This window comes from Urocampus carinirostris, chromosome 8 (assembly GCF_059441175.1).
Source record: "Urocampus carinirostris isolate Australia breed hairy pipefish chromosome 8, RoL_Ucar_1.0, whole genome shotgun sequence".
NCBI classification, from domain to species: Eukaryota; Metazoa; Chordata; class Actinopteri; order Syngnathiformes; family Syngnathidae; genus Urocampus; species Urocampus carinirostris.
Window position 1 is genome coordinate 11,550,194 of NC_142356.1, and position 25,026 is coordinate 11,575,219.

General features: G+C 40.7%; 2 protein-coding genes across 3 annotated transcripts in view; both read left to right on the plus strand.

Moving 5' to 3' along the window:
• Nucleotides 1–53: 53 nt before the first annotated feature.
• Nucleotides 54–13,771, plus strand: stn1 (STN1 subunit of CST complex). The gene is made up of 9 exons (XM_088343029.1): nt 54–310; nt 412–507; nt 1,681–1,752; nt 5,525–5,695; nt 8,730–8,841; nt 9,858–10,008; nt 10,096–10,218; nt 12,440–12,512; nt 13,560–13,771. The coding sequence occupies exons 1-9, from the start codon at nt 193–195 to the stop codon at nt 13,715–13,717; spliced, it is 1,074 nt and encodes a 357-aa protein (XP_088199155.1). The 5' UTR covers nt 54–192; the 3' UTR covers nt 13,718–13,771.
• A 3,649-nt stretch (nt 13,772–17,420) lies between these two features.
• Nucleotides 17,421–25,026, plus strand: part of sh3pxd2aa (SH3 and PX domains 2Aa) — a 105,613-nt gene continuing 98,007 nt past the window's right edge. For both annotated transcript variants that reach the window (XM_088341613.1, XM_088341614.1), the window contains exon 1: nt 17,421–18,077. In XM_088341613.1, coding sequence (XP_088197739.1) covers nt 17,925–18,077 — 153 coding nt within the window. In that variant the 5' untranslated portion in view covers nt 17,421–17,924. The remainder of the gene's footprint in view (nt 18,078–25,026) is intronic.

A 25,026-nucleotide genomic window follows, 5' to 3' on the forward strand; every position in this document is an offset into this window, starting at 1 on the left:
AAACACATACATATGATGTGTATATTTTCAAATAAAAAAAAAAACACGCTCACTTTTAATGGAGGAGTGTCACGTGATCAATGTTTGTACTCCAGACATGATGCTAATCTATGCTATGCTACAGCAAAAGAATCGGAAATAAAAACTTCCGATTTTTCCGTAAAAATGATATTTTGACATTAGACAGGTCCAATGGATCCTGCAGAAGAACTCCCCACTGAATTATGGGGTTTGGATCCGATCTTTTCTGCTTTCGCGAAGCTACACATTAAAGACATCCTACAAATGAAAGAGTCCTGTCAGGTGCAAGGTAAACATTGCTTAGGTTCAACATATGATGCAAAAACATCCAAATGAAGAAATGACTCTGACGCCACAATGTTAATATTCTGTTCTTTGTCCCTGCATCAGATATTTATTTCTACAACTCCCATCCAATTCACAAGGTCGATGTTCTTGGGACTGTCGTTTATAAGAGGGAAAGAGAAGATTTCTTTTGTTATGGAGGTATTTTCACTACATCAGTTCTAACATCATATATATCAGGGGTGTCAAACTCATTTTAACTCGGGGGCCACACGATAGAACAAACATTTTGTCGGGGGTCGGACTAGTAGATTAAAGAGAAAGAAAAAGAGGGATAAAGAAATAAGCAAAAAGGAAAGGGCGAGACAAGGAAAGAAAAAGAGAGAGAGGGAGAGAGTGTGAGAGAGGGGGAAAGAAAGGTAGAGGAAGAAAGAAAATCCAAAGAGAAATAGAAAGACAGAAGGAGAGAAAAGAGAGCGCTAAGGGTATAAAGAGAGAAAAGGAAAAAGAGGAAATTAGAGCAAAACAGGTTAAAAGACACAGAGAGATGAAGAGACAAAGAGCAACAAAGGAAGAGAAAATGTCAAACTCCTTTTAACTCGGGGGCCACACGATAGAACAAACATTCTGTCGGGGGCCGGACTAGTAAATTAAAGAGAAAGGAAAAGAGAAATAAAGAAATAAGAGAAAGAGGGAGGGAAAAGGAGAGAGGGCGGGACAAAGAAAGAGAGAGAGAGCGTGAGAAACAAAAGAGATAAAAAGCAAAGTCGTGAGAGAGGGGGAAAGGAAGGGAGCGGAAGAAAGAAATCCAAAGAGAAATACAATGTCTCGTGAGAGAGGGGGAAAGGAAGGGAGCGGAAGAAAGAAATCCAAAGAGAAATAGAGAGACAGAAGGAGAGAAAAGAGAAAAGAAAGCGCGAAGGGTAGAAAGAGAGAGAGAGAAAAGGAAATAAATTCAAAAGAGCCAGAGAGCGAAAGAGACAAAGAGCATCAAAGGAAGAGAAAAAGGGAGACACAGAGAGTGAAAGAGACAGAGTGGGTGAAAAGGGGTGGAAGAGAGCGAGGGAGAGATAAATACAAGTACAGTGTCTTTGTTCGAGGCACCTGGCTTTGGCAACATCAAGTTGACATATTTCAACCTGCAGCTTGTTTTTCTCTTGCGCTTCTCTAAGTGTTGTCTCGCGGGCCGGATTCAATCCCTTGGCGGGCCTGATCTGGCCTGCGGGCCGCCTGTTTGACACCTGTGATATATATGCACTTTCTCTATGTGATCCCAATGTATTTTGACAAGTGTCTGTTGTTGTTTTTAGTGATAAAGCTAAAGATTTCAATGCTTGATTGAGTTTACTCTCCTCTCTTTATATTTGTTTACAGTGGACGATGGCACTGGTGTAATCAACTGCATGTGCTGGAAAAATGACTGGATTAAAGAAGATGTTGAATCTGGTAAATTGGATATTGCATTTAAGACACCTTGCAAAGAAATCCAGCTTTGACACACACCTTATGATTGTTTTCTTTCTTTTCTTTTTCACATAGCCCATTTGCTAGGAAACACTATGTTCCCATAGCGACAGTTTGTGGTTTACCTCTGAGATGGTTTATTTTTTCAGGATAGTTAGCGCCCTCGATCCTAACGCAGCATGCTAATCTCATTTCCTGGAGCATGACGAAGGAGTTCAGTGACAATAATGGGCTAGGGACGAATCTGGGGGGTTTACTACCTCTTATTTATTCATCCATCTATCCATTATCTGCACCGCTTATCCTCAGTAGGGTCGCGGGGGTTGCTGGAGCCCATCTCAGATACCTCCGGGCAGTAGGCAGGGGACACCCTGAACTGGTTGCCAGCCTGTCAGGTTTTCAATGTAAATCTTTTGAATTTCTGTCTCAAGGTAATTAGATTGTTTTTATATTACTAAATATAAAAACAATGTTTCTCATACCCACACACATGAAGTAACGTTTCAATAATCAGTCCAATTGCATCTCTTGTACGTTTATCAATCTTATATTCTTTTATTGTGAAATGCTCCTGTGAACTTTCTCCCTGAAGTATAATAAATTACGCCCACGTTGTGGGCGGGGTCTCTTTCCCTTGTGAAGGACGTGAGGAAATCTGCTCTTGGTATGATTCGATTTTAACTATATATATATATATATATATATATATATATTATTTGGGTATATATGGCCACAAAATAGTCTTATTAATGATTCACTTTAACACAGCCAGTCGCAGGGCACACAGAGACAGACAGGGGCGGCAGTAGCTCAGGAGGTAGAGCGCTCGTCTTGGGATCAAGGGATCCCAGTTCGAATCCCGGCTTGTCCGTGTTACATGCCGAAGTGTCCTTGGGTAAGACACTGAACCCCTAAGACCCCCAATAAGCAGGTTAGCGCCTTACATGGCTGCACGGCCGCTATTGGGAAATGTGAAGCACATTGTAAAGCGCTTTGGGAAGTCATTGACTTGAAAAGCGCTATAGAAATGCAGATCATTTCATTTCATTTCATTTCATTACAACTCACTCGCTCATTCACACTTAGGACAATTTGGACAGGCCAATTAACCTGACATGCATGTTTTTGGAATGTGGGAGGAAACCGGAGAGCCCGGAGGAAACCCACACAAGCACGGGGAGAACATGCAAACTCCACACAGGAGGTTCGACCTCATGACCTCAGAACTGTGCCGCACACGCGCTAACCACTGCGCCGCCGTGCTGCCCTCTGAATTTATTAATTATATTTAAAAAGCAGTCAATTTGATTGCGCATATTTACGGGCAAAACACAGTCTGTCTCCAGAATGAATGTCAGACTTTTATCAAAATGAAAATCGAAACGATCATTGGAGCGGTTTGCAACCAGTTCAGGGTGTCCCTTGCCCACTGCCCGAAGATAGCTGGGATGGGCTCCAGCACCCCCGCGACCCTACTGAGGATAAGCGGTGCAGATGATGGATGGATGAATAATAAATTCAGAGTAATGGAATTTGAAAGTTTATTTTTAGTTTGAATAATTTTATTCACACTTTTAACAGCAAATAAACAATGTGAGGTTTTGAACAATTTTTCTCGACACTTTTGCAAGCAATTAAACATATTCACAATTTCATTATGGGCAGCACGGCGGCGCAGTGGTTAGCGCATATGCGGCACAGTTCAAGTCATAGGAACCTCCTGCGTGGGTTCAAATCCAGCTCCAGACTTCCTGTGTGGAGTTTGTATGTTCTCCCCGTGCTTGCGTGGGTTTCCTCCGGGCACTCCGGTTTCCTCCCACATTCCAAAAACATGCATTTTAGGTAATTGGCCGGTCCAAATTGTCCCTAGGTGTGAATGAGCGAGTGAGTTGTCTGTCCCTGTGTGCCCTGCTATTGGCTGGCAACCAGTTCACGGTGTCCCATGCCCGATGATTGCTGGGATGGGCTCCAGCATCCCCGCGACCCTAATGAGGATAAGCAGTGCAGCTAATGAGATGAGATGAGACAATTTCATTATATCATTTTCTAACAATATGAGGTTCGAACAATTTTTCTCGACATATTTGACAGCAATTAAACACATTCACAATTTTATTATATCATATTCCTACAATATGAGGTTTGAACAATTTTTATCGACACTTTTAACAGCAGTTAACCAATGTGTAAAGGGCAATACTATTGTGCAGTTAGATTTATAACGTACACCGGGCCCTTTAAGTACAACTGTTACACTTATAGGGCCCTCTGTTAAAATGAGTTCGACACCTCTGGTTTGAGACGTGATTTTTCCCAAAATAGATTCCTATAATTAGATACTGCTTATCCCATCCTTTCAGACAAAATACAGTGCAAACATAGTCTTTGTGCTTACCTTGTGCAACGTAGTCCTACCCAAAAGAAGTATTTTCCATGTCTCGAAAATTATGTTGATTCAACTTTCTTTTGTCAACCACACAAAAAAGCCTTTTAGACGGAAGTTTGGCATTTTTTACATGTTGTTTTAGACATGTTTTGCAACTGGGGGAATTGGGAATAACTGACTTTGATATACCGTAAATTCCGGACTATAGAGCGCACCTGATTATAAGCCGCACCCACCACATTTTAAGAGGAAAAACAATTTTGTACTTACACAAGCCGCACCTGTATATAAGCCGCATGCGCCCACATTAATAAAATGTAACACAAACACAAAATTAACCCAAACCCGACTTTAAGTCCCGCGATTGAAACTGAATGTCCTTCATAAAAGTACACTGTCCAAAAATCACAGCCGGCAAAATAAACGGAAAATAATACCAGTACTTAAGGTTTGATGCAGACCTGCAGAGTCCGGGTCCCGTTGAAAGTAATCCAAGGAAAAAAGTGTATATTTCCGAGGGTAAGGGTGGGAAAAATATATATCCACTATTGTCCGCCGCGTCCACAAACACTCACCTTTACCGGTCCCCACTTCCCACCACCCTGTGTTTGTTTCGCCCCCTTCTTTTTTATTCGCCCGTGCCAAACATGTCAGAATAAGTGTCTGAAATAAATACATATATACAGTTGCAAATACATATTATACATTGTTACACATATTTACAAAGAAAGACGGTACACCGAGAGAGTTTTCAAAGCTTTAATAATAATAATATAACTTTCCTCCCAAACGGTGCCTGTGACAGGGCAGTTAATGGTAGCAACACGCTGGCAACACACTCGCAACACAGTAAACGGGTCTGTTAAAAAAACATACCGTACTTGTAAAAATCACGGTAAACCGTCCTCATCCTCCTCCTTAGAACTGAAGCCATCAAAGTCGTCTTCCTCAGTGTCGGAAAGAAACTTTGTCATATAGACGTCATCCCACGCTCCCTTATTCCAAAACACGCTAGCAACACGCTCGCTCCTTCTTCATCGGACTGCTCGATTGCTTTTAGCTTGAAATCTGCGTCATGTGCCTTTCTTTTTGCATTTTGCATGATGAGGGTATGTTTACGTTAATTTAATTTATGCACAAGCCAAGAAGTTACAGTCTTCCTCGGCGCATATATTCCACCGGTCTAAATCTTACTTTTTGTACTCGAGCGCCGCTGGAGGCTGTTGGAAAAATTACATAAATTGGCCGCATTACTGAATAAGCCGCAGGGTTGAACGTTTGGGAAAAAAGTAGCGGCTTACAGTCCGGAATTTACGGTAACTATGAATACAATATAACAGTACATTTTTTTCAATTTTGTATCTTCAGGCACGAGAAAACAAAATGATGGCTTCCGAGGTTTTAATCTAACCACTGAACTAAAAAAACTTCGACAGGCCCAGCAGACCATGTGCACCCTAGAGATTGGGGAGCTTCTGCGTGTCAGAGGACCCGTGAAGACATCAAGGCAGCAGCGGGAGATTATAGCCAGCACCTATTGTGAGTCAACCTATTTATAGTGACTGGATTTATTCTTGGATTTATGTTGTGTTCTGTATTTAAGCAAACACAATAGCTGCACTCGTAAATCTACAGCATAGGCTGATACACAGGGTTGGGTAGGGTTAATTTAAGTGGATTACTTTCAATTACTTTTGGATTACTCCAATACCAAATATGCTAATGAAAGACAAAAGAAACTAAATATGAATAAAATTATGACTCACAACACGTGGTAAGCTTTCTCTCCTGGCTTTGATCTCTTTGATCTCCGGCAAAACTAACATAAAATTCGACAGAAACAAAATGAAAATCAATGCCCTTCCATGTATTCCGTTACTCCCCAAGCCTGCACAAAATGTAGTAATTTTATTCATATTTAGTTTCTTTCGTCTTTTATTAACATTTTTGGTATTGGAGTAATCCAAAAGTAATTGAAAGTAATCCAGTTGAAGGAACCCTACCCAACCCTGGCCATACGTCTTCAGTATGAAAGTATTCAAATCCAAACTAGGCGAACCCTGTACAAGTTAAAACATTTTCTAAATGTGGCTCACAGATTTAATAAGGTGGTTTGCTTTAGTTAAACGGTATCCTTTGGAATTGCTTTCCTTATCTTTCAGATTCAGATTCAGATTCAGATCTACTTTATTGTCATTCTAGTACACGTGTATACAGAACGAAATGTCGATGGATCTGACTCCCACAGTTTCCCTCAGTGTCCTTCAGTGTACAGATATAAATAAAGCTGTATTGTGTTATTTACCATAGTGCCGATAGTGCAAGAAGAGACGCTAACCAGATGTGCAAGATGGGCAGTCAGGTTAACAAGTCAGGTACACAGTACCATTATATTGTAAACAATAACACTGTAAGTAATAACACTGTAAGTAACAATAGTGCAGAGATCAAATGTGCAAGGAGTGGCAAGCTATAAAAAAACTGCCACTAGTGCAAAAGTCAAATTAGCAGCCGTTTAGATTTTAGTTAACTATATGTTAGATTGACCATTTAACAGTCTAATGGCCAGGGGGACTAGACTATTGCGGAGCCTGGTGGTCCTGCACCGCACACTGCAGTACCTCTTCCCAGAGGCTAGCAGAGTGAATAGTCCATGATGGGGGTGAGAGGGGTCCCCGGTAATGTTCTTAGCATGGGATAAGCAGCGCTTCTGGCCAATGTCCTGAATGGAGGGAAGTGTAGTCCCGATTATTTTCTCCGCTGTCCTCGTTACCCTCCTCACACTACCCCAGTCGGTAGCGCTGCAGCCTCCACACCACACAGAGATACAGCTGGTCAGGATACTCTCTATGGTGCCCCTGTAGAATGTGATGAGGGATGGTGGGGGCAGGTGGGCTCTCCTCATCCTCCGCAGGAAGTACAGGCGCTGCTGTGCCCTCTTAACCAGAGATGCAGTGTTCACGGACCAGGTGAGTTTGTTTGTGATGTGCACCCCTAGGAACTTGATCTTTGAACCTTATCTACAGGGTTGGGTAGGGTTACTTTAACTTGATTACTTTCAATGACTTTTGGATTACTCCAATACCAAATATGCTAATAAAAGACAAAAGAAACTAAATAGGAATAAAATTACTACATTTTGTGCAGGCTTGGGAAGTAACGGAATACATGGAACGTCAAAAATGATGTTGGCAAGCTGTTTGGATTTATTTTCATTTTGTTTTTGTCGCTTTTTATGTTAGTTTTACCGGAGATCAAAGAGATCAAAGCCAGGAGAGAAAGCTTACCACGTGTTCTGAGTCATCATTTTATTCATATTTAGTTTCGTTTGTCTTTTATTAGCACATTTGGTATTGGAGTAATCCAAAAGTAATTGAAAGTAATCAAGTTAAAGTAACCCTACCCAACCCTGCTTATCTATAGTGACAACATGATGGCTTGTGAATTGTGTCCAAAGTGCACATTAGCAAGCCAGCCAAAAAGCTTCTTGGAGAATTTCCTGTAGACACGTGACAAAACTGCCCAGAGCTTTATGCAAACGCACATTCACAGACAACAAAATGAAGCATACCGAGGATAGAATGCTAATCAGGCTATGAAATGTTGAGGGAATTCCTCTATCTCCTACAGCAGGGTTCACTAAGAAGATTGAAATGAAATGAAATGAAATGAAATGATCTGCATTTATACAGCGCTTTTCAAGTCAAGACTTCTCAAAGCGCTTTACAATGTGCTCCACATTTCCCAATAGCGGCCTTGCAGCCATCTAAGGCGCTAACCTGCTTATTGGGGGTATTAGGGGTTCAGTGTCTTACCCAAGGACACTTCGACATGTAACACGGGCGAGCCGGGATTCGAACTGGGATCCCTTGATCCCAAGACGAGCGCTCTACCTCCTGAGCCACTGCCGCCCCCACGGACACCTGAAAAACCTGAGGACTGATTCGAAAAATCTCTTAACTGTCATGATTACTGATGTGAAGCACCTGTGCCCGCTTATTTGGCGCCAACTGCCTCGGACTCATGAGGGACAATAGAAAAGAGAGCGAGCTATCGATCAGCTCCTCTTTTTATATGGAACAGGGACGCTTGACCAGATCATGCTTCTATGGGCGTGGTCTTAGATATCTGATACTCGCAGTTTCGGGTGACGGTGTTTGAAGTTGCTAATCTTGTTAGAAAGCCAAGGATGTAAGAAATTTGCATAATGTTCTGTACTTGAGAGGAATGTCCCTCCAATCGACATAAATACATACGGTGAGAACATTATTTTATCAATTTGCCTTGGATGTTTTAATTGCTATCAAAACTTCATCTTATCAGCTCTCATTTTGGTACATGGTGAATTGGTACATTTGGGAACTGTCCAATAGGGGACGCCGTCGTTCCAACCATTCCAAAGCGAGCCACCCCAAACAAAGAAGGTGGAAGTCATTTTTGTGCTGGCCTTATTTGCTCTACAATAGTTTTTCTCTCATGCGTTAATTGTCTAGCACATATCTATACAATTTAAAAAAAGACCCCCATTGTCTCTATCTTGTCACCATCACATTTGTCTTGTGTATGTTTTCAGATAAAGTGAACGACCCAGTGATGGCCATCCAGATTGAATGGATGATTGAAGTTTTACAATTGTACCGAGAGTTCTATGACAAACCACTACATCTACAAACTGACACAACCAGGTGAAGAGTGCCACTATAACAAACCAGAAGTACTGATTAAAATGTATTTTAAAATATTTGAATTTATTGAATTTTGGATTTGTTGTGTTACAAAATTAGTACATCACTCATCAGTTTTATTGCTCTTTTCACATGCAACACAGTACCGTAAATTCCGGACTATAGAGCGCACCTGATTATAAGCCGCACCCACCACATTTTGAGGGGGAAACCGATTTTGTACATACACAAGCCGCACCTGTATATAAGCCGCATGCGCCCACATTTAAACATGTAACACAAACACAAAAATGAACGGAAAATGATACCGGTACTTAAGGTTTAATGCAGACCTGCAGAGTCCAGGTCCCGTTGAAAGTAATCCAAGGAAAAAAGTGTATATTTCCCAAGGTAAGGGTGGGAAAAATATATCAGATGAACACATTTACTCACGCAACTCCTTTTTCTTTAACCAACTTTTTACCCCCTCTTCTTTCCTTGTCTGTCCCTCACCTTTAGCAGTCCCCACTTAAACTCGGCACCCCGCGTTTGTTCCGCCCCTCCTTTTTCATTCACCCGTGCAAAACATATCAGAATAAGTGTCTAAAATAAATACAAATAAATACATTTACAGTTGCAAATACATATTATACATGGTTTACACATATTTACAAAGAAAGACGGTACACCGAGAGAGTTTTCAAAGCTTTAATAATAAGAATATAGCTTTGACAGGGCAGTTAATGGTAGCAACACTCGAGCGCTGCTAGCGGCCGTTAAAAAAATTATATAAATTGGCCGCATCACTGAATAAGCCGCAGGGTTGAAAGTTAGGGAAAAAAGTAGCGGCTTATAGTCCGGAATTTACGATAGCTACAAACAACGAAGACTCTAGAACTGAAAAATCCTTTGAGAGTTTATTGTCTGTAATTAAGCCATTTTGGAAGACATGGCTTATTATTATTATTTGGGCTGTTAATTGAATTTGACATACTATACAATATAAAAACAGCTGTTTTTCCTCACCTGGTTTTCAGGGACTCTCCTATCAGTTCCCTCAGTAAGGCAACAGATCTCATCAAAGACTTCCTAGAGCAGAGGTCTGTGATCAAATTCAGACCTTTTGATATTCAGGACCTCCTGCAGCCCCTCTTCACCAGCTGTGCTGAATCCAAATGTCCAGACCAGGTGCACCACTTACACTTTCTACACATTGATATTTGTTGGATGTATTAAAACATTAAGAATTATTACGATTTCACGCTGCTGTTTTAGGAGCCTGAGGCGGGTCCGTCGAAATGCCAGCAACTGAGAGAACTTCTTAAAGAGGCCTTGCAGGTTTTACAGGACAGGGGCATTGTGTACCGCAGGGTTAAGTCCCAGGATGAAGTTTATTTTGTAAGATGTCTTGGAATACCCTTGGTCAGGGGTCAGCAACCTATGACACGCGTGCCAGCAGTGGCACGTGAGGGGTTTACCAGTGGCACGCGAGCGCACGGCAAAATAATAAGATTTTTTTTTTTAATTTACATTTTTACCTGAAATTTAGACACTTTCAGTTGCGCGCCGTGTTAGAATAGAATAGAATAGAACATACCTTTATTGTCATTGTTACAAAACGGTTTGAACATATTGTGACAGCGAAATTGGGCGTGGCACTCCAGTTTCACATTTAGCAGTGAGGATAAAAGAAAACAAAGAAGATAAAGGAACAAAGAAGATAAGGTTATAATTTACACAATATTTACACAAGAAATCCCACCAAAGATCCACATTCACGCTGGACTGGATGATGAGGTTTTTATTACAGTTGCTGCAAATGAATGAGTCACAACACAACACGTGGTAAGCTTCTCTGCTGGCTTTGATCTAGTTGGCAGCTCGTTGTAGACTGCCCAAAACATATCAAAGAGCTTTCTTTTCAGTTTACATAAAATATATTTTAGAACATCAACCATCACAATACATTTTTACATCTGATTTAACAAGATACTTTTAACAAGAGATCGTATAGTGTTTTTTTTTTAACGTTTACAATGAATTCAACATATTTTTTTTTGTCTGAATTTTAACCAACATCATCCTTTTTATGTATATGGGTAAATAGAAATAATAACAATCATTAGTATAAAAACGGGTACAATTTACCTGCAAATGAATAAGTCACAACAAGGCACAAGGTAAGCTTCTCTACTGGCTTTGATCTCTATAAGGGGAATTAGCATTTTAGCACAATATGCAACGTCCAGCAAAACTAACACAAAAGGCGACAGAAACAAAACGAAAATAAATCCAAACAGCTTGACAACATTAATCACATTACTGTACATGTTGAGAGATTTGTCAGCTGTGGTTTTAATGTTTAAAATTAACTTTTTGCGGAGCACCAAAAGATCGTGTCTTACCGTTGGCAGCTCGTTGTAGACTGCCAAAAACCCCCACCTTCCTGTCGCAAAGTCTAAAGCCAAACCAAATCTTACCAAATACCAGCAGGTAGCACTGTTGGACTCATCATTGCAGGACACTTATACAGAAACTATACAACATATTTCAGCAGGAATTTCAATAAAACAAGTTATTATTACACCCGTTACACATGTAGGATGTTATATACAGTTTTGGGATCTTATTCGTGCAATATGCGTTAAGTGCAAAAATTGTCAACTAATTAGAGGATTTACGGTAGCGCCCTCCTCCTCTGCTTCGTGTGTGAGTGTGTGACCGCGCGGTGCCGAGGAGAGATCCGTGTTTCAACCCAACCAACGAAACACACGCGCACGATAAATGAACGAATCATGAAAGCTCATCTAGCAAAAACATCTCTTCCTTTCCAGCCAGCGTGGACAGACACATGGGGCTTTGTGCAAAAAATGACCGTGCTGTTCGTGCATTATGCCTCGAGAGCGTTGTACCCCGCACAGCAAGTGTTAAACGTCGTTACGAGACAAAACATGAACATAAAATCAAGGACGAGTCTGACAAGACGGAGACATTAAAACGCGCAGTGTCCAGGTATGGCCAATAAACACAGACCCTGAAAACCTTTGTCACCGCTAAAAACACCACCACAGAAGCAAGTTAGCACATTGCTCACTGCATAGAAAAGCACAGAAAATCATTTACCGATGGCGAATATTTTTAAGAAGCGTGCGTGTATGCGTGTGTGCGCGCGTGCCTTCTGCTTTGCTGCTGTTATTTCAAGTTTTTATATTTATTGCAACAAAATATCATTGATGAATGGTATGGTAGCTGTCCATATCACTTGTTTTTTTGATTCTAGTTCATTGTTGATGATGAATGGTTGATTCTGGTTAAGTCATGGATGGCTACAGGTCTTTCCACGTGTTTTTCACATTCTATTTTTAGTTGATTGATGAACAAGAATAGTGGAAGATAAATTGGTGAGTTATTCGATTTCAATGTACAGTATATCCATGTTGTATATTTGGACTGGTGTAAAATTACAGCTCTGTTGCATATAAAACACACTGAAAAAACACACTGGCACACTGATTTACAAGGAAATTTGAAAGTGGCACTCCACACCAAGAAGGTTGCTGACCCCTGCCTTCGGTCATTGAATGTTCAATTATTTTTACCCCATTGTGGTGTGTTATAGGTAACTGCACGTGATAAAGATTTACTAATGGCAGTGCGAGACATCATAAGGGAGGATTCGAAGCGAGAGAAGTGTAAACCACTTTTTTGTCAATATTACCACCAGTGTTCCCTCTAAGCACATTCTCAGCGCGCACAAAAATGAGGGCTCAAAATTACTAATTAAGAAGCGACTTAAGTCAAAGTTACAGTGCATGAAGGTAAAATTACACGGGTTCCCCTGACGTTGTGTCCTAAATGCGGTATTTTGAAGTCGAGTCGAAGTTGAGTAAAGTTTGTCGAGAACCGGCTTCTTCGTCTCGGCTCACTTAAAGGGACCGGCTCTTTCGGGTCCTAAACGGCTCTTCAGGTTGTTTTTGCTTCTTTAATCCCAACATGACCAAATATTATGTAAAATTATGCGCAACATGACTTAAAGGAAGGGGGGAATGGAACAAAAAAGAAAAAAATACTAAAATGAAAAAATAGTGAAAAGCTGAGAAAAAAAGAAATAAAAGGAAGAGAAAAAAAGAAGGAAAATTTTAGAAAAAAAAGAAAAGAAAGAAATGTAGGAAAAAAGTAAATAGAGAACAAAAAGAAAAAAGTAACAAAAAAGTAGAAAAAAACACGGAAAAAAGAAGTAAAAGTTTGTGTTGCATTCAAATAATTTCCAATTATATCAAGTGAATCTTGTTGCCAACATTTTACTTCCACTAAAAAATGTGATTAAGTTACAACCGACTAAATAAGCCCCCAAAAATCTTAATATTATGCGACAAAATATATCAGGAAATACAAACAAAAAAGGATATCTTGTGAAAGAATTGTAAGAACAAACGACGTTTGTAGGCCGTACAACCTTTGCAGTAGTACATGAGTCAATCCATTCAAAAGAGAAAAATCATTTTGCATTGCCGGAAACTCAGCAAAATGTAACTTGATGTCAAGTTTTGGACATGTTTGATAATGATTTAGTTGCCACACATGGGATTGCTGTTGCTCACTGTTGTTTCAAGCATTGCTTACCGACTTTGTGTGAACCCTCTGACCCGTGGAATATCAGAGGGAACATTGATTACCACCTCCTGCAGGTAGACCATTGTGTGATTTGCACTCTTATTCCATGTATTTTGTCTCTTCAGATCGGGAGACAGGTTGCCACATTTTGCACATTCTGTCTTCAGTGCGACAGCGCCACAGTATCAACGTGAGCCGAGCAGTGCTCGAACTGGTCCTCAAATCACTGGAGTGCAACAGTGACATTGTCAGCACCAGAGATAACTATTTCACTATGTTTTAGACTTTACTCTTATTCTATTTTTTATTCATTAAATGTATAAATTTTTTCCAAGAACTCCTGTTTTATTTTTTAAAAGTTGTGCCACAGACAGTCTATAACATTAGATAATTTCTTCCTCATGCCATGAGGCTCTTTAACTCCACCCGGCGGAGTAAAAGCCTACATTAAACCACACCCCCACATTTGCATATTACCCTATTTTTATTACAGTGTTTATTTTCCATAGCACTTTTTAAATACTATATATCAACACGTTATATTGGGTATTTTTGTATTCTATATCTTTTATTTTATTATTTTGTTTTTCAACACAAGGATACTGCTGGAAGTGTGAATTTTCTATCTATCCATCCATCTATCTATCTACCAGGGGTAAGAATACTTTTTGTTTCGCAGTTTGTTTAAAAAAAATTGGCAGAGAGGCGACTCCAAACGATTGACAGGTTGATTTGATTTTTTTGGGGTTCTCATAAAATACAGTGTTATATCAGGTACCTCTGAAGTACATTAGGTAAAATATGATGTATAATAGATCTATATCATTTTTATCATTTCTCATTCTGAATGACAAGCAGGACTTGACGGTGTTGTGGCCTGCAGTTTGTTAAATCGTATGCGTAAGAAAAAATTGCATCAATCAACGTGTTGGTTCCGATAGAAGATTGGATTCGACTGCTGGGAGTGGTCGGGGGATGCGGTACCCAATTTTGCTGCCAGATGGCGTTAGAGACCCCACGAAAATAGATGTTAATCGATTTTGTTGGTATTCATTAGGGGTGCCTTGACATGAAATGTAGCTAAAGACTCTCGGATGCCTCTATACGTTCTTATAATCACACATGCACACCCAAGTTCGGTTAAAAAGTAGTTTGGATTGATTAAATATATACATTAAGATTTTATATGCACATATACATCATCTACATTCACATGTTACACTTAATTTATTATTCTTTTATAAATAGATTATTTTCCTTAAATAAAAACAAGGGCATACTATATATTCAAACACCAAAAGGTTTTTTTTATATATATGAGAAAATAGAAATAATAACAATAATGAGTATTAAAACTATTACAATTTACCTGCAAATGAATGAGTCACAACACAACAAGTGGTAAGCTTCTCTGCTGGCTTTGATCTCTATAAGGGTAATTAGCATTTTAGCACAACATGCAACGTCCGGGAAAACTAACATGAAATGCGACAGAAACAAAACGAAAACAAATCCAAACAGCTTGACAACATCAATCACATTACTGTGCATGTTGAGAGATTTGTCAGCTGTGGTTTTAATGTTTAAAATTAACTTTTTTTTGCGTAGCACCAAAAGATCGTGTCTCACCGTTGGCAGCTCGTTGTAGACTGCCAAAAACCCCCACCTTCCTGTCGCAAAGTCTAAAGCCAAACCAAACCTTACCGCATACCAGCAGGTGGCACTGTTGGACTCATCATTGCAGGACACTTATACAGAAACTATACAACATATTTCAGCAGGAATTTCAATAAAACAAAAGTAATTATTACACCCGTTTATATATATATATATATATATATATATATATATATATATATATATATATATATATATATATATATATATATATACACATGTATATAATATATATAATATACGGGTGACTCCATGCACATACTGGTTGTTTTTATTTATTGTAGGATGTGAAAGTAAGAAACAGACAAGCAGCTTGACCGAGGCTGCAATGATAACTTTAGCCAGAAGGTGTCAGCAAGTAGAATATTCTGAATTTATAACACTACCTTTAAAGGGACAATGTGTAGTATTTAGTGTCCCCTTGTGGTACAAAAATACTTTCACACAGTTAAAAAAAAAAAAAACACAAGGACTATCATACAAAGATACATTTTCCCCCCTAAAAAAATCATAGGCCGAGAAATTTGTATTGGTTTGTCTAATCCTCACTCAAGTCGGCGCCATGTTTGTCCTGCCGCCACACTTTACCATGTATTACCGGCTTTCGGTAGTACCAGACAACACAGTGCCATCTAGTGGTCGAATATAACACATTGGGGCTTTAGGTGTCATGGTTGCCATGGCGCCCAACTGGCGGTGCCTGCCGTGTGTCACGGTTGCCATGGTGCCCAATTGGCCCCGCCTGTGTGGCGCCATCTGGGGCTCATTGACAGATTGGCTTTCTGTCTATATTAAGCTCAGCGCTCTACTGCCTCCTTTGTCAGCCCGTTAAACGAACTTGTGTCCCACAAGTTGTGAGTTCTGACTCGTTCCCGTTTTCCTGTCGGGATTTCCAGTCCGGTATTGTTCCTGTTTATTTTTGTCCTGTTTAATTTCGGCTTCCAGTTTTGTTTCCGTCTGTTTTTGTACTGTTTGTTATTTTCTCCTGTTTTTGTTCCCGTCAAGTTTCTCCTGTTTATTTTTTATATCCTGGTTCGTTATCTTTTTTGTCTGTCCCGTCCTGTCCGGTCTCGACCCCATCTGTCCGGTTTCAATTCGGGTAATCGAAATCGATCTCGTCAGTCTCTGGCTTCCTGTCCACGCCAGACCGGTTGCCTAACGTGCATGACTCCCCATTTCCTGTAAAATAAAGGCTTGTGTGAGAACGTCACGCGTTTGGGTCCTGATCCTGTTCTGGTTCCCGACATTAAGAATACGTTTTAAATACAAATTTCAGTACAAATTCTTTTGTACAGACACTCTCGTTCCAAACTAAGCGGCTCTTTATAAAAAAAAAAAAGAAAGAAAAAAAGTCTAGTCAAATAGTGTTCCGGCTTGAAGAGTGATGGGCGCCACCAGGCTGTACTTTCCCAAGACACACAACAGGAACAGGTGCCCCTACCACCCCAGTGGTTCGGGGATCCAGGGATAGTTGGATCAGGGGTGTCAAACTCCTTTTAACTCGGGGGCCACACGATAGAACAAACATTCTGTCGGGGGCCGGACTAGTAGATTAAAGAGAAAGGCAAAGATAAATAAAGCAATAAGAGAAAGAGGGAGGGAAAAGGAGAGAGGGCAGGAGAAAGAAAGAAAAAGAGTGAGAGGGAGAGAGCGTGAGAAACAAAAGAGATAAAAAGTCGTGAGAGAGGGGGAAAGAAAGGGAGTGAAAGAAAGAAATCCAAAGAGAAATAGAAAGACAGAAAGAGAGAAAAGAGAAAAGAAAGCGCGAAGGGTAGGAAGAGATAAAGAGAAAAGAGAGACATGGAAAAAAGGAAGTTGGAGCAAAATAAGTTAAAAAGACACAGAGAGAGAAAGAGACAAAGAGCATTAAATGAAGAGAAAAGGAGAGACACAGAGAGTGAACGAGACAGGGAGTGGGAGAAAAGGGGTGGAAAAGAGAGAGAGAGAGAGAGAGAGAGAGAAATACAAGTACAGTGACTTTGTTCGAGGCACCTTTCTTTGGCAACATCAAGTGGACATGGTTCAACCTGCAGCTTGTTTTTCTCTCGGGCTTCTCTGAGTATTGTCTCGCGGGTCGGATTCAATCCCTTAGCGGGCCTGATCTGGCCCCCGGGCCGCCCGCTTGACACCCGTGCATGACATGCTAGCATGGGCACGCTTAGCAACGTGCACAAGGGGGCAGCGAGTGGGCGTGTTCAAGTTCAGTATACTCGCATCGGATTGGTTGTCGCTACAACATCTGTAGCCACACTTGCAGCTGCTCATGTCTCCAGCCAGAAAAGAGCTCATGACTCAGTGCCTGCAGTCTTCAACCCAACAAGATCCAACGCGGCCTTAAAAACAACTCATTCATCTATAAAACTCACTCTTTATTTCGTTCCAGCCTGGAGGAAAGTTTTTTTTTAACAGAAGATTCGAGTTCCCGCTGTGATTTCGCAACGAAGCGACACGTTGTCAGGCTGTTTCTCTGAGTAACAACATGGACGTATGATCAGCACGTTCCACTGTTTTCCTCAAAGCGATCGATCTCCGGTTTTCCACCCGAGTAGTGTGAGACTTCCAGGTATGCAGAGGATCTCGCGACTGCAGACACAAAGGGGGCTCGCATCCATTCCCCCCCAGTTTTAGTGGATCGTCTTCTTCCGGGAGCGGATTTCTCAATTGATGTCACCCAGGATTTGTCTTCAACGGAGCGCTGTTAAGTTCCTATTCGGATTGATGGTGTTTGGGCCAAGACACAGAAGGAAACTGGTTAGAAGGACCAACTCGAGCTGACGGTTTTTCCCTTCAAAGTGTCTGGGATCCGGCGATGAATGCGGGGATTTACACGGCGTGATTCGAGCTGCGGCAGCTGTCTGCCAGTTGCGTTTATGTATAGCTTTTGCAGGGTGAAGATGCAGGTGAGGACTGTGCTGGACGTCAAAGTGGTGGACGTCGAAAAAAGGCGCAGTCCTTCGAAACATTACGTGAGTTGCCTCGCTCATCTTTGTTGATTTAATGCCCACCTTCTGCAGGGAGCATCCACACTCCTGATCTTTTGGGCAAATGGATGTTGCCTAGCTCTTGTGACAGCTCCACAGTTAAGTGGAAATTAGAACGGTTTTAAGCATCAAATGTATCTGTTAAGGATGACGAGTGAAATAGAACAGAATTGTTTTGATTGTCATTTATATAGACGTGGTGAAACAGGAGATTAGACATGGTACTTCAGGGTAAACGTGAATTAAAGACTTTAAAGAGAAGACTATGATAAAAGAGTTGGGTAAGGTTACTCTAACTGGATTACTTTCGATTACTTTTGGATTACTCCAATACCAAATGTGCTAATAAAAGACAAAAGAAACTAAGTATGAATACAATGATGACTCACAACACCTGGTAAGCTTTCTCTCCTGGCTTTGATCTATTTGATCTGCGACAAAACTAGCATAAAATGCGATAGAAACAAAATGAAAATAAATCCAAACAGCTTGCCAACATCATTTTTCCCGTTCCATGTATTCCGTTACTCCCCAAGCCTGCACAAAATTGAGTAATTTTATTCATATTTAGTTTCTTTTGTCTTTTATTAGCATATTTGGTATTTGAGTAATCCAAAAGTAATTGAAACTAATCCAGTTAAAGTAACCCTACCCAACCCTGTCTGTTGGATGACAAGTGAAATAGAACAGAATTGTTTTTGTTGTCATTTATATAGACGTGGTGAAACAGGAGATTAGACATGGTACTTCATGGTAAACATGAATTAAAGACTTTAAAGAGAAGACTATGATAAAAGTCAAGTCATGTTTATTTGTATAGCCCTTAATCACAAAAAGTCTCAAAGGGCTTCACAGACCCCAGATTATTGCAAACCACGGACTATTATGACACCATCACCTGATCTAAAACCTACATGAGGGCAAATCATACACAGATATTGTCAACACAAAATATAGGTTATTCGTATGCTATAGAATAGAAGTGTGTTCTAAGCTTAGATTTAAAGCATTCCCACTAAGGTTGCAGATCGAATCTCAGGGGAAATAGCATTCCACAGCACCGGGGCCCGAATGGAGAACGCTATAGAACCTGCGGATCTCTTCTTGGCTCTTGGGATCACTAGTAGACCAGCATTTTCAGAGCGAAGGGTCCGGACCGGAACATAGAGGGAAATTAAATCTGAGAGATATGAGGGAGCAAGTCCATGCACGATTTTGTATAATACCAACAGAACCTTAAAATCACATTTTAAGCTGACAGGGAGCCAATGCAGGTTAGCTAAAATCAGGGTAATGTGATCAAACTTTCTTGTCTTAGTTAAAAGCCTCGCTGCAGCATTTTGTACCAGCTGAAGGCTCTTGATTTTGGACTTCGGGAGACGGGAGAGTAGTGCATTACAGTAATCGAGACGGGAGGTAACAAACGCATGAATTATAATCTTTGCATCCGACTGAGACGGCATAGGGCGAAATCTAGCAATGTTGCGAAGATGGCAAAAAAGCTGTTCTAGGAATATTCTTCACCTGTGTTTGAAAGGACAGATCGGGGTCAAATATGACACCTAAATTTTTGACTGAGTCATTTTGGGTGATATTACATTTGTCAATGTTCAGAGCTGTTTTTGAGAACAAGTCACGGCATTTAGATGGACCAATAAATAGCATTTCGGTCTTTTCAGAGTTAAGGAGCAAGAAGTTGAGTGACATCCATTCTTTAATCTCAGTGAGGCAGGCCTCCAAATTTCCACAGTTTCAGCTCCTCCATCGGAGTGAGTGTCATCTGCGTCGCAATGAAAACTGATATTATACTTGTGAATGGAAGCATGTAAATGCTGAAAAGAAGGAGGCCAAGTACTGAACCCTGCGGAACACCACAGGTAAGACTAAAGGGCTCAGATGTCATTTCACCATCTTTAACACAGTGCGTCCTATCTGAGAGATATGATCCGAACCATAAGAGGACGGTTCCTGAGAGACCAATCCATTTTTCCCATCAAATGGAAACATAAAATGTATCCGTTAAGGATGACGATTGAAATAGAACAGAATTGTGTTTATTGTCATTTATATAGTCGTGGTGAAACCCGAGATTAGACATGGCACTTCAGGGTAAACATGGATTCAAGACTCTTTAAAGAGAAAAGACTGCAAACATATTTACAGTACAGTGTAGTTCTTGGAGCAGGAAACTCGGTTAGGTTCTTAGGCGGGCTGGGTCAGTAAAATAATGTCAACTCCAAATTTTTAGCTCTATTTTTTCAGTATTATGCTTCATCCATTAGTAACCTAATCTACATCCTATGACACAACACATTGATTTACAAGCAATAGAGGAAAATATTTTCATGTTTTGAATGTGTTAACTGGCTTATTTTAACAGTTGAGTGAATGCAGTTTTACCTGAACCAACTCACCATGCTATATAAACTCACCAATGCCCTCTAGCAGATGGAGAGATCACTTGGTTTCATAATTTTCAATAGAAATGATCCAGAACAGGGGTATCCAACCTTTTTCAAGCCCAGAGATACTTTTTGTTACATTTTTAAATATTCGTACTGCCGTTAAACACAAGGTCTGGTTTTACAAACTTTGCAAGTAGGCTTTTTATTCAGTGTGGTGGGCGGTGCATGGGTCCCTTAGTTACGAGGGTCGTTGGGGCACCATTTCCTGTGGTGTGTCTTAGTGGCGCCCAATCCGAGATTTCCTAGAGTAAATCTGGCGTTTGAGGGAGTGCCTTTGAATTGAAATCAGTCTTCTTCGCATGGGCAGGAGTACTTCTTTACGTGTAATGTACATTAGTATTCATCTCACTATTACACTATTTTTTATTCACGGTACCAGAAACAAATGTTAGAGAATGGAGAAAACAGAAAGTCATCCTTGACCAATATGAATAAAGGCAATAAAGCACAACAATGCAAACAACTCTTTGGCGTATATCAGGGTTGTCAAACAGGCGGCCCGTGAGACAACGCTGAGGGAAGCGCAAGAGAAAAACGAGCTGCAGGTTGAAATATGTCCACTTGATATTATCAAAGCCAGGTGCCTCTCACAAATGCTGTACTTGTATTTCTTTCTTTCTCTCTCACTCTTCCTCCTTTTTTTCTGTCACTCTATCCCTCTCTTTCACTCAATGTCTCTCTTTTTCTTTCTTTGTTCCTCTAAGTCTCTTGATCTCTCTGTGTCTTTTTACCTTCTTTTGTTCTCGCTTCCTCTTTTCTCTCTCTTTCTCTCTCTCTCTCTCTCTTTCTGGCTTCCCCCTCCTCTTCCTCTCCTCCTCTTTTTCTCTCTTTCTATTTCTCTTTGGATTTCTTTTTCTCTGTCTTTCACTTTTTCCCCCTCACTCACTATTTCTCTTTATCTCTTTTGTTTCTCACATTCTCTCTCTCTCTCTTTCTCTCTTTCTCTCTCTCTGTCTTTCTCTCTCACTTAGTCTCTCTTAGTCTCTACCTCACTCTCTCTCTCTCTTGCTCTTTCTCCCATTTTGTCCCACCCTCTCTCTTTTTCTCTCCCTCTCTTTCTCTTATTTCTTTCTCTCTTGTTCTCTTTCTCTCTAATCCACTAGTCTGGCCCCCGAGATAATTTTTGTTTTATTGTGTTGTCCACCTTCTCGCTTTATAAACCCCTGACCCATTTTCATGCCCTAATATTGTCAGTTCCAGGACTTTTACTCACTTGCATGATTGAGAGACTTGAAAAAAAGTTTTTCCTGAGTTATAAACAAATCAGAAATGTCCCGTTTTTTCCAGAACCCAAATCTTTTTGGGTTTACAAAAAAATTGGTATTTTTTGTTCTTTCGGAAAATACTATGTTGGTAAGAGCACCACATTGTTTACAGAAAAGCTTTTCAAATCATAGTTGGATCATGTGTAGTGTAACTTGTCATTCTAGACCGATTGCTTACTATGCTTTCGACTGGGAGCACGCTGTCCTGTGGCCTAGTTTCCCAGGCTTTCATTCCTCATGAGACACAGTTATTCACCGTGCAAAAATAGAACGACGGAAGGCGGGAAAACCTGGCACAATCTGTGGTGTCCATCCAATCGCATTTGCAATTTTTGAGAAACCAGCTGGAAAAACCTCATGGGAGGAGGGCTTTTTTTTCCATAGTAGAAAGTTTGTTGGAGAACAGAAAGTCAAGTCAAGTCATTTTTGTTTGTATAGCCCTTAATCACAAAAAGTCTCAAAGGGCTGCACAGGTTATTGCACAGACTATTGTTTCAGACTATTATAACACCATCCCCTGATCTGGAAACAACATGAGGGCAAGGAAGAACTCAAAAACCTCAACATGAGGAAAATGAAGAAACCATGAGAAGGGACCGCACATGTGGTATCCCCCTTTCAGGATTACCAGGCAAAGGATGTTGCCATTAGAAATAATACAGAGATATTGTCCACAAGTATACCGTAAAATCCGGACTATAGAGCGCACCTGATTATAAGCCGCACGCACCACATTTTGCGGACATTATTGGTTTTGTCCTTACACAAGCCGTACCTGTATAGAAGCCGCATGCGCCAACATTTAAACATGTAAAACAGTCACAAGTTTATCCCAAACCTGACTTTAGGTGCCGCGATAGGTAACTGCAAATATAGTACACAATTCATCCACCACAATCGGCAATATGAACGGAATATGATACCGGTAGTTAGAATTTAATGCAAACCTTTAAAGTCCAGGTCCCGTTGAAAGTAATCCAACGAAAAAAATGTATATTTCCAAAGTTAAGGGTGGGAAAAATATATATCCGCTATTGTCCGCTGCAACAACAAAGAGATTTAACTCAGCTTTACCCCACTTCCCGTCAGCCCGAGTTTGCTCCGCTCCTTCTATTTGATTCGCTCGTAGAAAACATATCACAATAAGTCTCCAAAATAAATACATTACAAAAATATACAGTTGCAAATACATATTATACATGGTTACACATATTTACAAAGAAAGACGGTACACCGAGAGAGTTTTCAAAACTTTAATAATAATAATATAACTTTCATCCCAAACCGTGCCGGTGAAAGGTACTCCTAACACGCTCGCCACGCACAAAGCGTAGCTGATAAATAAAGTCATACCGCAATTGCGAAATTCACTTTAAACCGTCCTCGTCTTTCTCGTCATAACTGTCGCCATCAAGGGCGTCTTCCTCATAATCGGAATGAACCTCTGTCCTCTGTCATACGGACAATTCGAACATAAACTAAGAGGATGCCTCGGCGCACAATTCCACCAGTCTAAATTTTACCTTCTGTACTCAAGCCACTGGTGGCCGTTAGAAAAATTACATAAATTGGCCGTTTCACTTAATTAGCCCCAGGGCTGAACATTTGGGGAAAAAGTAGCGGCTTATAGTCCAGAATTTAAGGTAGGTTATTCATATGCTATAGAGTAGAAGTGTGTTTTAAGCTTAGATTTAAACATTGCCACTGAGGTTGCAGATCGGATCTCAGGGGGAAGAGCATTCCAAAGCACCGGTGCCCGGATGGAGAACGCTCTCATGAGTCTCGAAGTATGAGGAGTGACGCAATGGTGCACTTTCTTAGTCGCTGAATGTTTTATGTGATGGTCTGTTAGCATGGTGGAACGAAGGTGATGGGATAAAACAGAGGTTTGGTCACAACAAGATTTAATCACAGCTTCTGCTTCTCTGACAACTCCCAGTCCCATCGCAGTTCCATAAAAATGCTTGGAGAAGACTTGTAAGCTTGTGCCATACACATTTCTCCAGAGGCCTGTTCCATACTAAAATATTTATCGGTCATTGAGAAAGTGAGCCAAATCTAAGTGAAAACGTAACTGTTTACGGATTTTCTTCAAAAGACGTCTGCAATGAATGTCATTTTTAGGACGGGGAAAATCAAACTGCTGATGTTTTTTCCTAAGCAGCGCAATTTCTGATCTGGGTTGCTCAAGTGACTATTAAAGAGTTGCAGTGCTGTGGATTTAAGTCTTGCAATTGGGAACTTTTGAATCTCATCTTTTCTCAATAGGCCACTGGATTAGCGTTAATGGAGTTCTATAAATGGTTTATACCGGTGTCTGGAATAATGTCTGCCAGGACGCCCGGGGCGTGCATCTTTTACGTCCAACTTACAAACATCTACGCCAGGGTGGCCGACATCTTTTTCACGAAAAATCAACCGTGTGCTTTATTCCGATTTCAAAATCTTTGTTCGGTTTGGGAATTTCGGTTCGTTTGGCAATTTGCATATTCTGCGCCAATGAGAAGCCTGCATCGAATACTTCGTGGTTCAGGACTTTCCCGAGCGTTATAAGTTCGTTCATTGCATATAATTTTCCAAAGTAGACACACAGAGGATCTAGGATCTACAGAGCAGAAGTCAATGGAAGGAGACCAAGAGGAAGGCCGCGATTGACGTGGATGAATGGTGTTATGAGTGGACTGCAGGAAAGAGGTCTAAATATAATGGAAGCTAGAGCTCTTGTTGGTGATAGAAAGGAGTGGAGAGGTGTTGTGAAAGGATAGTGGGATTGTGGACGCGTTCTTAAGGATGGGCTGGGCACTCGTATGATGCGGCAGGGGTAAACCAGTGAAAGCTGTCGGGCCCTGCTGTTGAACAAAAGAGTGTGTTGTGTCACCCTGACCCGAGTGACATGGCCGCTTTCTGGTGTCCCATTTCATCTGGAGGGACAAAAGCATGACCCACTTAGTCCCGAGGTGCCTAACTTGTTTGGGTGTTTGGGCAATTGGGTTGGCCATGGTCCAAAATTTTTTGTGTTTTTTGTTTTGCTATATATTCCCTTTTATTTTCTTTGTTATTGTATGTGTTGTCTTGCTGTTTGTTCACCCCTCTTGAGGGATATGACCAAGGTAGATATATAAATAGATAGATAGATAGATACACAGAGAACACAAGAAAAATGGATAAGTGGTTGGGAATCAAGCCAAAACGTCAGCCCCAGAA